A 13,518-nucleotide genomic window follows, 5' to 3' on the forward strand; every position below is an offset into this window, starting at 1 on the left:
TAAAAACAAATTGTGCATAGGATCAACAACATGGTAACGAGTACAATCGAAGTAAGGCAACTGTAAGAGTTCAGAATATCTTGTTCCAGTGGAAGTTTCAATTTGGTTTCGTTCATCAGCGGTTGTTGCATTGAGTATTTTCTGAGCCTCTCTTCGGTGCTCTTCATTTGTCCTTGGTGTATCGTCATCTTCGAAACCTGAAAAATTCATGCTACTAAAATCTCCGGGAAAAAATCTTGTGCACTTTGAGCACCCTCGGTGAGCAGTACATCCTAAGAAACCGCAAACTTTTCTTAGTGCAGGAATGTCACAAGCAATACAAAGGAGGGCAGCTCGAAAACATCTTGCTGTTCTACTCCCATGAGGCCGAACTTGGATGCCTTCGTGCCACAATAAGTTCAATTCGGCTACAAGTGGTTGTAAGTACGTATTGATATTCAATTTGGGCTCGTGTGGACCAGGTATTATCCCAACTATTATTACGTTTTCCTCTTTGTACCTTTCTTTTCTCGGAAGATTTAGGAGGACCATATATATGACTCCAACGCTATAGACACTGTGCTTAAAAGGCTGAAACCAGTCAACATTCAGCATAAAAGCATAATTATTAGGCTGGGCAAGGAAAGGAGTGCTGTTAAAATATTGCCAATCTTTCCACACTTGGCCATCGTAAATATCAACTAAAATATCATCCGGTACATTCCGATTTCTCCAAATCTCACATTTTTGTACAAAGTCTGGTCGCTTAATAAAGTGAGTTAGAGTCTCTCTGATGCTTTTATAACAATAAACTTTACGTGGGTACAATTTCGTCTGTCCATTTTTCAAACGAATTTCCTTAAGCAATTCCGCTCCACAAGGTGTGCGGCGAAACAATTGACGGTGATTCGGAAAAGCAATGTGAGAACATGGTTTAGCAATGACACGCCCGAATCTTGTTGTTATGCAGTCTTGAAAACGGTATAGGGTGTCGCATTTCGGACAAACAACATACTTTGAATGCTTATCTTTAAAAGAAAGATAATTTTTCAAGAGTTTGAAGGAGCTCGGGAAAACCAATACTGCGGTTGGGAAAATGATTGGCGAAAGCTCACACAAAACCTGAAAAATCGTTTTAAAAAAGGCGAGGAGAATATCAATGCCTCGGTCTGGTACAGAAAAGTATGCAGACCAAAAGCACACAAACAAGGCAATCTAGTTAATAAGGGTCACTCGGGAACTTGCTTCGACGGCAACGCTTATTTCTGCACTAGATTGTTCAAAATCTCTTTCTAGGTCTTCGATATCAATATCCCAAGTTTCAACCAATCTCCTTCTTTCATTTCCTCTTATCTCTTCATGGTCAGATTCACTGTCCGACTTGTCATCCCAAAACACTTGATCTTCTTCCTCAAAGTTATATATTCCGTCTCCTTTAAACATAAGCAAATACGATGTATTTTATTCATTCGGCATTGTATAACTGCAACATAGTATAAGATAAAGTCTGAAACCATTATAATACTAGAAAAAAAAATGTCAGTAAAAAAAACCTCATGGGCTAAGGGACCGGTCATTATTTAAGTTGGGGGGGGGGGGGGGGAGGGGGGAAAGAAAAAATTGGGGGGGGGGGGGCCTGAAATTTTTGCTAGTGAAAAATGGGGGGTCTTGAAATTTAAAAATGACTTTTAGGGAAAATTTTTAATTTTTTACTACAATCCATGGGGGGTTTTCAATAAACTTGGATGCCTTCAAAGGGGGGGCCTTGAAATTTTTTTGCCTCACTGACAATTTCTCCTCCACCCCCCCTCCCCCCCCCCCTCCAACTTAAATAATGACCGGTCCCTAAATGCATAATTTTGACCCAAATTTTGCTCTGAAAATAAATGATTTCCATTGAAAATAAAATATAAATTTCTAAGTCAGCAAAACAACAATTTATAATTCGTGAAAGAAAAATGATAAATCGAAAATAAAAAACCCAAGAGACATATTAAATAAATTACTTATAATTGTATTTCTCTAACTTGACAAACATGTTTTGCCGGATACCATGCTATCTCAGGATGACCACAGTCATGAATTGATTTGGAGACGAAAATGTACAGCAATATCCATTTGAACATAGTAAATTCTTTTTGGCGTTTTAAATGAGTTATCTCTAGCTATGATTTTATAAACTCTTTGAATGAACCTTTCTGAATGAACACTGAGGTTTTGATGGCAACCATAAGCCGATTACTTAATAATGCACCCTTCTTAAAAGTAACGGTGAAAACGAGGCTAAGATAGAAATAGAAAAGAATCATTTGTACCTTTAACTTAATCTCGCTTCAATAACACTAATGCTTGGTAGTAAATCCAATAGGGGAGCTATATCATGTGCAAATCAGCCGCTTGTTAAAGATTCAGTCTTTTATCTATATGCAGTTTGACTTTAACATTTAAAGATTATATAATCTAATCATCAAATAAACGTATAACATCAATACCTTTTTGTGAAGTAGCTGGTAAGAATTCGTCACTTGATGGTTGGTTTGTATTTGGCACATCAGAGGAGTCTTGATCAGTTTGTTCCAAAACGTTTATCTCGCTGTAGTCATTAGAAGAAGTATCGTTCTGGCCGTCAATCTCGTGAGTGAAAATACTATCATTTGAGTCTTCGTCGTCATTCCGCTGTAATTGCCATTGAATTGTTAAAGGATCATAAAATTCTTCTTTGTGACGGCAAAATACTCTGTAATGTAGATCTTCGTTACAATGAAAGCAATGATAACGCTTTGACATCGCAGAAGACATTTTGTTTTCCAGAACTATATAATTAAAAAGACGGTGTGTATCATTGGGATAATTACTCAAAATCCAAGCATTTTGAATGGCTAAAAGCCATATTCCAGCGTAATAAAGTTCCACGTCCATCAACCACATGCCATTGGACAAAAGCACGCCGGATCTTTATTACCGCACCCTTTTCCTTAGAGCTGTCACTGTTGGCGGCAGATAATGGTACGATGGTTTTAGAGCTAGAAGCTAATCAAGTTTATTGCAATGATATTTCGTGAATCTAGGCTTTAGAAAAAATTTCATAACTTTATAAAATGGAGCAAATAGCTTTAAGATAATAGATATATTACTTAACATGAATCCTGGATACAACTTCAGCATTTTTATAAGACAGTTATTCCTTTTTTTATTATTAGACTTCATTATATGAACGTATATGTCATCACAAGTCACGTGATACGCTGTGATAGATAGGGGGTAGATTTGTTCAGTGGGTGTACTTATTCGTTCATTCGCCTTTTGGTCACAAACAGGTAACAAACTCTGTCGGTCATCTAGTTTCCCGCACATTCTATGTCTTTGCTTATAAATTGCGTTCATTCGTCGCGATCAAAAAATGGGAAGAACATCTACACCTTTACCAGGACGCCCAATGCCAATCCATTCTGTTACTGCAACTACCAGTACAAGCAGTACGAGTAGACATACTGAAAATGGCGCCAATTCTCAAAGGCTTAATATACTTATTCCCTCTGTCCCTGGTGGTAACGAGGATGTGCTAAGAGAACACAGAAATCGCCTATTGCAAGCAACAAGCGAGAATGAGAACGTTGACCCCGACAGCGAAAAAGAAGAAATTTCTTCAAATTTCGAAACGATTGTAAAACAGTTTAAAGAACTGCAAGAACAAAACCGCCAAATACTAGCGGCCTTAAAAGAAAGCCAGCAGAACAAGGACAACAGCAAGACCAAGATTACTGTCTCAAAGGCTGTTGCAGTAAGTAAAGTGGCAATATTTAAAAAAGCAAGCTATTTTTATTGATAATTTTACTGGGAATTCTTGGCGCGAAGAGTAGTTGGTATAATTATGTAGCGGTATAATTTATGCAATACTAAAATTGGCGGGAAACCCGCCATGGCAGTGGTTAATGCTACCAAACTTTACTATTGATTTCCAATAACAAGACACTGAATGATAATGATAATTTCCTTTTTTGTAAAGGAATTGATTTGATTTCGATTTTTTCCCCAATATTATACAATCACAGCCATAAAAATAATGAAAACATTATTACTATGTCTAAGAATAACTTAAGGTACATCTTATGATCTTAATGAATTATATTATGTTATTACAGTCTGAAGTACGCTTGGTAGCAAAGAAATTACGGGACAGGGAAGAAAATCCTCTTATATGGGATTTTACTAAAGCGTAAGTATGAAAATTTAATAAAAATGATATTGTCTGAATCATCCATAGTTACTTTCCATATTAAGTTTCCACTTACCACTCAAATATGGTATTTCCTAATTAGTTTCAGAGATGACGTCAACGAACAGATTAATAACGCAATAAGGGATAGAGTTCTGAATGTTCATAAGGATGTCTCTGCCGTCGAGTTAGAAGGTATTTATGTATTTTATATTACGAAGTGCGAAAGGCCTTATGCACCTATCAAAGTTAACCCGGGGGGGAGGGGTGAGGACAAAGGGTGGGGGTGGTGGTCGGGGGGGGGAGGGGGTAACGAAATCCTTTTAGAAATATTCAAATGCCGAAGGGAGGGGAAGCAGTTTGAAATAAAATAACATGGGGAAAAAAAAACAAAAAAAAAAAACGAAACAAAACAAAACAAAGCAAAAAAATATGGATGCTAAAGGAGTAATTGTCGGCCAAATGCCAACATTTCTAACAAATTTTGTCTCAAGTTTTAATATATGGGTACTTGATATAATTTCAGCTGCCCTTAAAAGTCACTTTCTGACGAGGAGAAAGAGAAACAAAAGAGAGCGTTCAGGGGCCCTTGGAAGGCATCAAAAGATGCAGCGGAAAACACAAAGAAAACAAAATGTGAGTAAACTGAATTTGCAACGATTATGACTTTGTTTAATAAGAAACTTTGACTGACGGTGTTGTTTTTTTTCTTTTTTCTTTTAGCTCCTAAAATCCAGATCCAAGGCAGCGGACTTGTCAACCTCGCTATCACCAGGGGACAAAGAGAAAGTCAAGGCAATTATGAAACTGGAGTATATGTCATCAGAGGAGTCGATGTCAGAGGCGGATGACCAGGCTGATGACGATACAGCGGACAGTGGCTCTGATAACGAAGGGGGCCCTACTAAGCAGAGTAAAGTTTTAATAAAACACCCTCTGGCATGGAGAAGCCCCCTAGCTAACCAGTTCATGGAAAGCATGGACCGAAAAGCAAAAAGGAGGCTGTCAGAGCGCAGTCTCACCATGCTTTTGAAGTGGAAAATCGGAGAGCCGTCAAGACGCCCAAGGCCATCTGGAGGTCCCGAATGGGCATTGAGAGCCTAAAGGTTTTTATCAAATCAAGGGCACTGGGACACCGAACGTGGTTGGGGTTTCTACGAGTTTTATGAATTAAATCTTGTGTCACTGTTCCTCCGTTCCTTTGGCCTGATTTATAGGGTTTTCGTTCTTCTTTCGATTACTTGAACGTTATACTCGTTTACTTGAAGAAATCCAAAGGTCAAACGGTATAGCAGCGGCTATTTAAGCCTATTGACCTTTGGATTTCTTCAAGTAAACAAGTATAATGTTCAAATAATCGAAAGAAGAACGAAAACCCTAGAAATCAGGCCAAAGGAACGGAGGAACAGTGACACAAGATTTAATTCATAAAACTCGTAGAAACCCAACCACGTTCGGTGTCCTTAATTAAATTTTTGCAGTTATAAATGAAGTGTACTACTACAGAATATCTAAAAAGAATCGTACATAAGCCAAAGATCGATTGACAACTAAATATATTATGATCTTCTTTCACAAATTCTGTCACAAGATGAATCAAACACCTATAATTAATTTACAGAACTAGCATTTTCAATTAGTTGTAGTTAACAAATTGTTCATAGTTAATCAGTCGTCAAGAAAAGGAAATTCACAATAAAAATGTTTCAGTATGATTTATGTCTTTTTTCCTGCTTCTTAACATAGGTTAGCTATGTTTAAAGTATGAGGTGGTTGTCACGGCATATATCGTTTCTATTTTTTTTGGCCTGCCATAAGTGACAATAGCTGAAGACTGATAACATAGTTAAATTTAGCAAATATGATGAGCATAATTCAACTGAGCAAATATGGCTAAGACGCGCTGGTACATCTAAGGCATTAAGGGGGCATTAATCACATATACGGTCAGAGCATATCGCATGGTATATGTAAGGCATAAATCACATATACGGCCTGGAAAAATACAGGGTATATGTAAGGCATTAATCACATATACGACCTGGGCAAAGACAGGGTATACGTAAGGCATTAATCACATATACGGCCTGGGCAAACACAGGTTATATGTAAGGCATAAATCACATATACGACCTTGGAAAATACAGGGTATATGTAAGGCATAAATCACATATACGGCCTGGGGAAACACAGGGTATATGTAAGGCATAAATCACATATACGGCCTGGGCAAAGACAGGGTATATGTAAGGCATTAATCACATATACGGCCTGGGCAAACACAGGGTATATGTAAGGCATAAATCACATATACGGCCTGGGAAAATACAGGGTATATGTAAGGCATTAATCACATATACGGCCTGGGCAAAGACAGGGTATATGTAAGGCATTAATCACATATACGGCCTGGGCAAAGACAGGGTATATGTAAGGCATGAATCACATATACGGCCTGGGCAAAGACAGGGTATATGTAAGGCATGAATCACATATACGGCCTGGGAAAATACAGGGTATATGTAAGGCATGAATCACATATACGACCTGGGAAAATACAGGGTATATGTAAGGCATGAATCACATATACGGCCTGGGGAAACACAGGGTATACGTAAGGCATGAAACACATATACGGGCTGGGCAAATACGTGCACATATCAAATGAGCATTCACATTTACTACCGGGTAAATGTATGGATGATATGATATCTGCTATATATTTGCCGTTTGGGATTTTACTGGGCCATACGGACTTTGCCATCTGTGCCCATGGGATAAATGTGTAGGTACATATCATATACAGTCATTGGGCAAATATTGTCTACTATTAGTCAAATATGATATTTGCCCATATATTTGTCTATATGTTTGCCTACATGACAAATCCATTTTTTCGTCGAGTGTGATCTGAAATGGGAAAACATTACCCTAAGCCGAAGAGGTCTATTAGTCGTATTAATTATCATCTGAGAATTTTTTCCAGTCTGCTTAAAAAGTTACATGTATACGTTACTCACAATTGGCTTGCCGCTTGGGTCGGTCTTAAACATACATCCAAACTTGAAGAAAGGACAATGTCCAAATTTGGCCATTTGCACGCCATTGGCACCAGCAAACATCTGAATAAAAAAAGTTATAAAGAGAGTTAGAAGATGATCTAGATTTCATTTATTTTTGATTCTAGATAGATTTACCCTTCATTAAGACTGCTTGTGACCCTTGTTCTATAATCGAATTAGGATTAAAAAGTTGATTTTTGCGTAGTGAGAAAAACAGAAGAAAAACAGAAAAAAAACCCAAAGTCACAGGAGAAAAAACAAGCAACTTTCATGACTCACATAAGACACCAAGACCTGGGGATCGAACCCGAGTCACGACAATAAAGCTAGATCATCAAATTAAGTCGTTAAAAAGTCCTTTTTGAATCCTTAAGATCATGTGAAGCTAGCGCTTCCGACTTCCCGCCTTTTTAGTAAATCAAATTCAGTAATTCAAATGGCAGTTCGTTGCGTTCAAATTGAGAATTTACCAAGTACGACAGAACCTTTATAAAAATCTCTGACGTTACATTACTTAAATCAATGCTAATACCTAATTTTCATATACAATTGCTCAAATATAAATCAAACAAAAGCGAAGATTCTGACAATGGTTTTTTTATGCTGGAACTGACTATTAGACTTAGTAATTATACTTACATCAAGTGCCTTGTCGTAATTAGCCTTGCCTTTGCATTTATCTCTCATCTCCCCCAACTTTGCTTTGAATTCTCCAATGGTCTTGACATCCTTGAAGGGACAGCCATTCTTGAACTCAGGACAGCCTTTTCCCAACCCTTTCAAGCAAGGAAGGTTGTAGGGGCAAAAGCGACCGTTCTGAAAAAACTGGGCATTTGGTCTTGATTGTATCCATGTCAACAAAGTCATTGGTCTAAGACAGTGAAAAGTCTGGATTAAAAACCACGGTCGCCAGATTGAAAATTGAAAAAATGTTGAGCCCTTAACCAGAGTACGCAGGCTAGTTTGAAATAACTCATTGAGACGTGTACAATGATATGTATACAATTGTTCAAGTTTGAAAATTCCGCTTATTTTTAATTTATTTTTTTATCTCTTTTGCTTTCTAAATTGCAGTGAGAATCGAAAAACTGTGGGCACCTAGAAATATTTCAAGAATGTTTCCCTAATTAATCAGAAGCGTAATATTGTTATCTTTTCATTATCTTGCGGTTAGAAAGTCAAATTTTTTATTGGCTAAAAAACAATGAAACATCCTTTGAATATTTCGAGGTTCCCACGGTTTCTCGCTTAGCACTGCCCATGATAATTCATGTTCCTTTCGTGCTTATAAAAATTGTCCATGTTCCTTAATTTCGAATTTCCCCAAAATTGGTGACGTCATTTTACCGCAAAAAATCGTAACATTAGTAAAAACTAAAGGACGAATACTATTTACATGTAAAATTGGAAGTTGATCGGACGATATCATAAGTTGTTAAAATTCACGCTAAGAAACATGGGTATCAGTACTTTTCTGGCAAAGAAATGTGCTCATAATCTAATCAGATGACGGCATCCTAAAGGTACTGACACACGGTGCAACATTGCACGCAACATTGCAAGCAACAAATTCGAATCGGGGTGACACACATTGCAACAAAATCATGCAACATCGCATGGACAGAAGTTATAAATTTGGTGCAAGCTGATTGGCTGGAAATTTCACAATGTTGCAGGTTATGTTGAAGCCATGTTCATATGATGAAATTTGTTGCGCGCAATGTTGCAAGAGTAGAGCGCGATTCAACTTAAGATTTGTTGCGTGCAACGTTGCATGCAACAAGATTGGGGTAGACACACGGTGCAACAGTCCGCTTTCGTTCAATGTTGCACCGTGTGTCAGCACATTAATAGCATTTGCAATGAAACTTACAATTGGCTTGCCATTTAGGTCTTCACTGAGCTGGCAACCATTCTTGTGGAAGGGACAGTGACCTAGTTTAGCCACTTGCTCACCATTTGCCTTGTTGATGAGCTAAAAGAATGAAACAAAAACGCATTAGTGCTTGAAAATAATGCTTGATCGCAGTAAAAAGAAACACTGACAGGCGCGCTCTTTTTTTCTACTCAGGTGTAGATAGCGTAGCTTCATCAAAGCTTTTAATTCTGAATAAATTTGCGTTTCCGAGAAATGACAATATGTCAAAGTATATTTTCCTAAATAGGCCCTTTGAAGTTAACGGTCACGTGTTTGTGCTGGTGAGCAAAATTTTTTTATTGATTTTAAATTGGTGATTCTTTTTAGCTATTTGTAAAGAACTGAATGAAACGATGTGTAACCAGTGTGTCACAAAATGCAGTTTTATTAAGATCTCTCGAAAAAGGTTGTAGAAAGTTTGTTTGCTCACCAGTATATTTCACCCATGGGAATCAAGATGTTCATTCATTTGCTCTCAGTGAATTAATCAGCACGTGATTACTGAGCTGCAAAGGGCCTATTAGTTATTTTTTGATTCCTATCGATTTTCGATATGAATACCTCAAATGCTTTATCATAGTTTTCCTTTCCTTTGCAGTTGTCTCTCAACTCCCCTAGCTTTTGTTTGAACTCGCCTACATCTTTGACTCCTTTGAATGGACAACCATTTTTGAACTCTGGGCAGCCCTTGCCAAGTCCTTTCAGCTCAGGTACGTTGTAAGGGCAAGCTTTTCCCTTCTCGAAAGCTGGGCACTTGTCTTTGACGGTATCCATGGTGACTTTAACCGAATCCTGTTGAATCGAATCGTTAGAATGAATATTACAGTAAACCTTAATTATATTTTGTTTCGCATCTGCCTTACATTTACAATTGATTAAATCTAAGGCCGGAAGGCTAATAAGTAAATAATAATAATAATAATAATAATAATAATAATAATAATAATAATAATAGAGAGTTTTAGATTTACGTTCACGGCAAACGTGAAACGTCAGTTGACCAGTAAAAAATTCGTTTAAATTACTGAAAAAGAATCGCAAAAAAGTCCAAGTAGTAGAAAAACAAAAGAGTATTTGCGTATGGTGAGAAGGTTTGTAAAAGGTAAAGTAAAACAAAGGAAAACTATGAAAACGTGGTCACGTTTGCCGTTTGCGGGGAGAAAAAAAAGTCAATCTAAAACTCTCAAGTACCTCGAATAAGCGCCCCCTTAAGGGGCAAGGCACTTATTCGGGGGAGGCGCTTATACGAGTAAATACGGCAAGTCACAAGTTTTACATCAGGGCTGACATTGAAATCAATCTGTCGCTCGGATTTCAATCGGTTGTTAATTTGGTCGACGGAAGCCAAAACCCGTGCTTGGGCTGGCGCCAAATTTGTTGAGGTCGCGTTTATTACGCATGCTCGACAAAATAATGCAAGTAAGAAATAAGGGCTAATCCGGATTTATTTTCCTGTGTTATCAGGATGTTCCAGCATTCTTATCATTTTCGCTTTGAGAACGTTCATCAAATATCATCTTACAAATGCAGACTTCTGTCAAACCAGGCTGTCAACTATATCCTGCTATTATTGTCATGCGCCGTTCAGTAAGTAGTATCCCATAGGGACAAATAGAGCTATTACGGACTTTGCGAAAATCTAAAGGCATCGGTGACTTGAACACAAACGTGTTGAAAGTAGCAGATTTTTGAGGAGGGAGGTAATCCGGACGAGGAGACTAAAGGACAAAACTAATAAGCAACTCAACTTCTTGCATACGAAGCCGAGTCCGGGAATAGAACCAGGGTCGCCTTTTGTTTTAGGGCGCAAAGAATTCAAATAAGCATCAAAAAGCATAAAAGTTCTATGATAAAAATGATGTTACTGCACAAGAAAAACCAATAATTAAACTATACAAAGTCAAAAAATATATATATTTGCATGTATGAGGCTAAAGAATGGCATAAGGCTAAATATTTGTTTTAATAACCTGCGTAGCGGCCCCGGCTCAATACTCGTGGGATTTGGTCTCTCCATCCGAAACCCAACCTCACGAGTACTGAGGGCCGCTACGCAAGCTAATGAGCTATTACTTAAGTTCATTTTGATCGTCAAAAGTTAAAAATACTACTTAGGTTTCTGGTTAGGTTGAAAATATTAAGATAGTGTGAGCTATTGCATAATTATCATACAACATTTACACCTAGCACCTGATCGAAAAACGTGAATAGGAGGCTTCTGGATCGAGAGTGTGAGCAAACTATTATGTAACCTGCGAGCAAAGGTTTCTTTATTCTGACCCTCCGTGGGCTGGCTGGTCGGGGAGGGTCAGAAAAAAACTTGACTCGCAGGGTAGCTATTATGTAACACTGATTTGCATTTAGGTTTTGAACAACAAAAGTACATAATGAATTTAAGAATATAATACAAGATTTCTTGGTTGAAAAAAGAGTGCACGCCATATATCCGTGAAACAAAACCAAAACTGTATTGCCTATATTCAACTATTTTGGTGTTTTTTTTACTAAATACTACTTATACTAATGACTTGTCGAGCAGAACATTGGGAACGAAAGCAAATACCTCATACCTCAAAAAACAAGTGAACAACTGATCGTTCTATCTAGGTTTCCATTTCAAACATTTTAGTAAAATACTTACTTGAGCCATCTTCGCTATCAGTAGAAGTCGAGCAATCGCTGTTGCTGCAACTGAATGTTTGGAAATGATAAGCGCTACGTTGGTTTTATATGTGTCGATTGTATTACGTAATTATTTGTACATTGGTGCATTACATAATAATCGTAACTCAATACACACATATGCAAACGCGTAACTTAATACCGTAATAAATTCAAATTCAAATACGTACAAGCCTCTAACACTAAACATTGCTGAAGAGAGCGGGAAAAGTGGATTACTACAATCTGAAGTCCAGGTTTTCCGAAAAGTTCCAATTTGAATTACACATTCCAGTTCTTTATCTAACCGGATTTCCTGTGTTTTTTTGTTTTGTTTTTTGTTTGTTTGTTTGTTTGTTTGTTTTGTTTCCTGGTTAAATGAAAAGCGCCCTTTGACTCACAGGAAAAAAAATCGATTTATTTATTTTTAGCAGAAATAAATGTCAAGAACTGGCTTAAATACGACACCGGAAATAAGGCAAAGTTAAACTACTTAGCAAGATGGCTCAAGTTGTCCTACCAAATAAATGGGCCAATCACAGTGTTATTCTTGAAAGGTGGGCGTCGGATTAAAAAAACTCCAGGAATTTTACGCAATTTAAAATATCTAGTTAAAGCACACTTATCACTATGCCTGGTCTATACCAATCATTCGGACACTTCTAGCCCCTTACCCCTATGTATGTATATATCGCGGTGACCGTGTCGTTTACTCTCTTTTTCCTATAGACCCCTATAGAAATAACAACACTGATTTCCAATACTTATGAGATTAAAAATATTTTGTTTTGTCCTCATCCAAGTTGAGCTGCTTTGACGTCACATGCAATGGATTCTAATTTCACTTACAGTGATCTTTGCCCGGGGGGGTACTCGCTTGTTCCGGCTCAAAAGTCAATTACGTAACATAACTCCGTACCTTTTGGGATCATTTATTATGCGCGTTATCCATACTATGCCGCTGTTTACTTTACAATGATGCACTAAATATTTCTTTAATATGATCATCGTTATGATCTTATTATACGCTGTCCTGTTATTCGTTAACCCAGCGTTGATAGCCGGGGTTAATAGTAAATTAATGAAATAAAGCTGTACCTTTTAGGGTTTGAAATCAGGTTGTTTTTAAGAGACTTTTTAATTTATGCGTACCTTTTAGGGGCCATTTTAAAAATCGACCGCCGATCACCCCTACCACCTGAACAAATGGAGTACCCCCCCCCCCCGGATCTGTGCCTTGTCACTTCCTGGCACTGGTACTATTCTCACTGAATAAATTAGCGCGGTGCAGTATAAATTAACCCGAAACACGTGCTTCGTCGCATTACCTCGCAAGACATCGGAAGGGCAAGTTCGCCTACCCCCCTCCCCTGGTGACGGTGGCGCACCTCTTTCCCCTTGCTGTTTACCTCATCACGTCGCGGATCTTGCCCCATAACTTAATTACTGCGACGTGACAATGGTATTCAGTGAGGATATAGTACTAGACATTATCTTATTATTGAAAAAAAAAAGAAAAAAGAAAAAAAAAAAAAAAAAAAAAGATTTTTTTTCCGATTTTAATTTTATCTTCAACATTCATTCAAATTGGGATCCCTGTGACTTGCGTATCGGGAGCCCCGCTTTTAGGCAGTGCCTAAATATATTTAATAATTTACGAACATTATACAGCTTTTCTAAGA

The 13,518-nt window shown here is 37.7% G+C and overlaps 2 protein-coding genes across 2 annotated transcripts; one reads left to right on the top strand and one right to left on the bottom strand.

Moving 5' to 3' along the window:
- Positions 1 to 1,120: 1,120 nt before the first annotated feature.
- LOC148909010 (uncharacterized) lies at positions 1,121 to 3,117 on the bottom strand. The gene is made up of 2 exons (XM_089034347.1): positions 2,472 to 3,117; positions 1,121 to 1,412 (listed from the first exon to the last, which is right to left on the bottom strand). The coding sequence occupies exons 1-2, from the start codon at positions 2,905 to 2,907 to the stop codon at positions 1,195 to 1,197; spliced, it is 654 nt and encodes a 217-aa protein (XP_088890473.1). The 5' UTR covers positions 2,908 to 3,117; the 3' UTR covers positions 1,121 to 1,194.
- Positions 3,118 to 3,129: 12 nt separating this feature from the next.
- Positions 3,130 to 5,420, top strand: LOC148909011 (uncharacterized). Its single transcript, XM_089034346.1, has 5 exons — positions 3,130 to 3,760; positions 4,122 to 4,195; positions 4,299 to 4,390; positions 4,722 to 4,831; positions 4,919 to 5,420. The coding sequence occupies exons 1-5, from the start codon at positions 3,380 to 3,382 to the stop codon at positions 5,297 to 5,299; spliced, it is 1,038 nt and encodes a 345-aa protein (XP_088890472.1). The 5' UTR covers positions 3,130 to 3,379; the 3' UTR covers positions 5,300 to 5,420.
- The last annotated feature ends 8,098 nt before the right edge of the window (positions 5,421 to 13,518 follow it).

The sequence above is a fragment of the Actinia tenebrosa genome, unplaced genomic scaffold (assembly GCF_029948245.1).
Source record: "Actinia tenebrosa isolate PJP-AT-01 unplaced genomic scaffold, QUT_ActTen_1.0 PGA_scaffold2__45_contigs__length_23673736, whole genome shotgun sequence".
Lineage (NCBI taxonomy): Eukaryota > Metazoa > Cnidaria > Anthozoa > Actiniaria > Actiniidae > Actinia > Actinia tenebrosa.

Coding starts and splice junctions, on each gene's coding strand:
- LOC148909010 (XM_089034347.1), bottom strand. CDS start 2,907: ATGTGGTTGATGGACGTGGAACTTTATTACGCTGGAATATGGCTTTTA. Junction 1,413..2,471: donor ACCAGCTACTTCACAAAAAG/GTATTGATGTTA, acceptor TTATGTTTAAAG/GAGACGGAATATATAACTTT.
- LOC148909011 (XM_089034346.1), top strand. CDS start 3,380: ATGGGAAGAACATCTACACCTTTACCAGGACGCCCAATGCCAATCCAT. Junction 3,761..4,121: donor CTGTCTCAAAGGCTGTTGCA/GTAAGTAAAGTG, acceptor ATGTTATTACAG/TCTGAAGTACGCTTGGTAGC. Junction 4,196..4,298: donor ATATGGGATTTTACTAAAGC/GTAAGTATGAAA, acceptor TTTCCTAATTAG/TTTCAGAGATGACGTCAACG.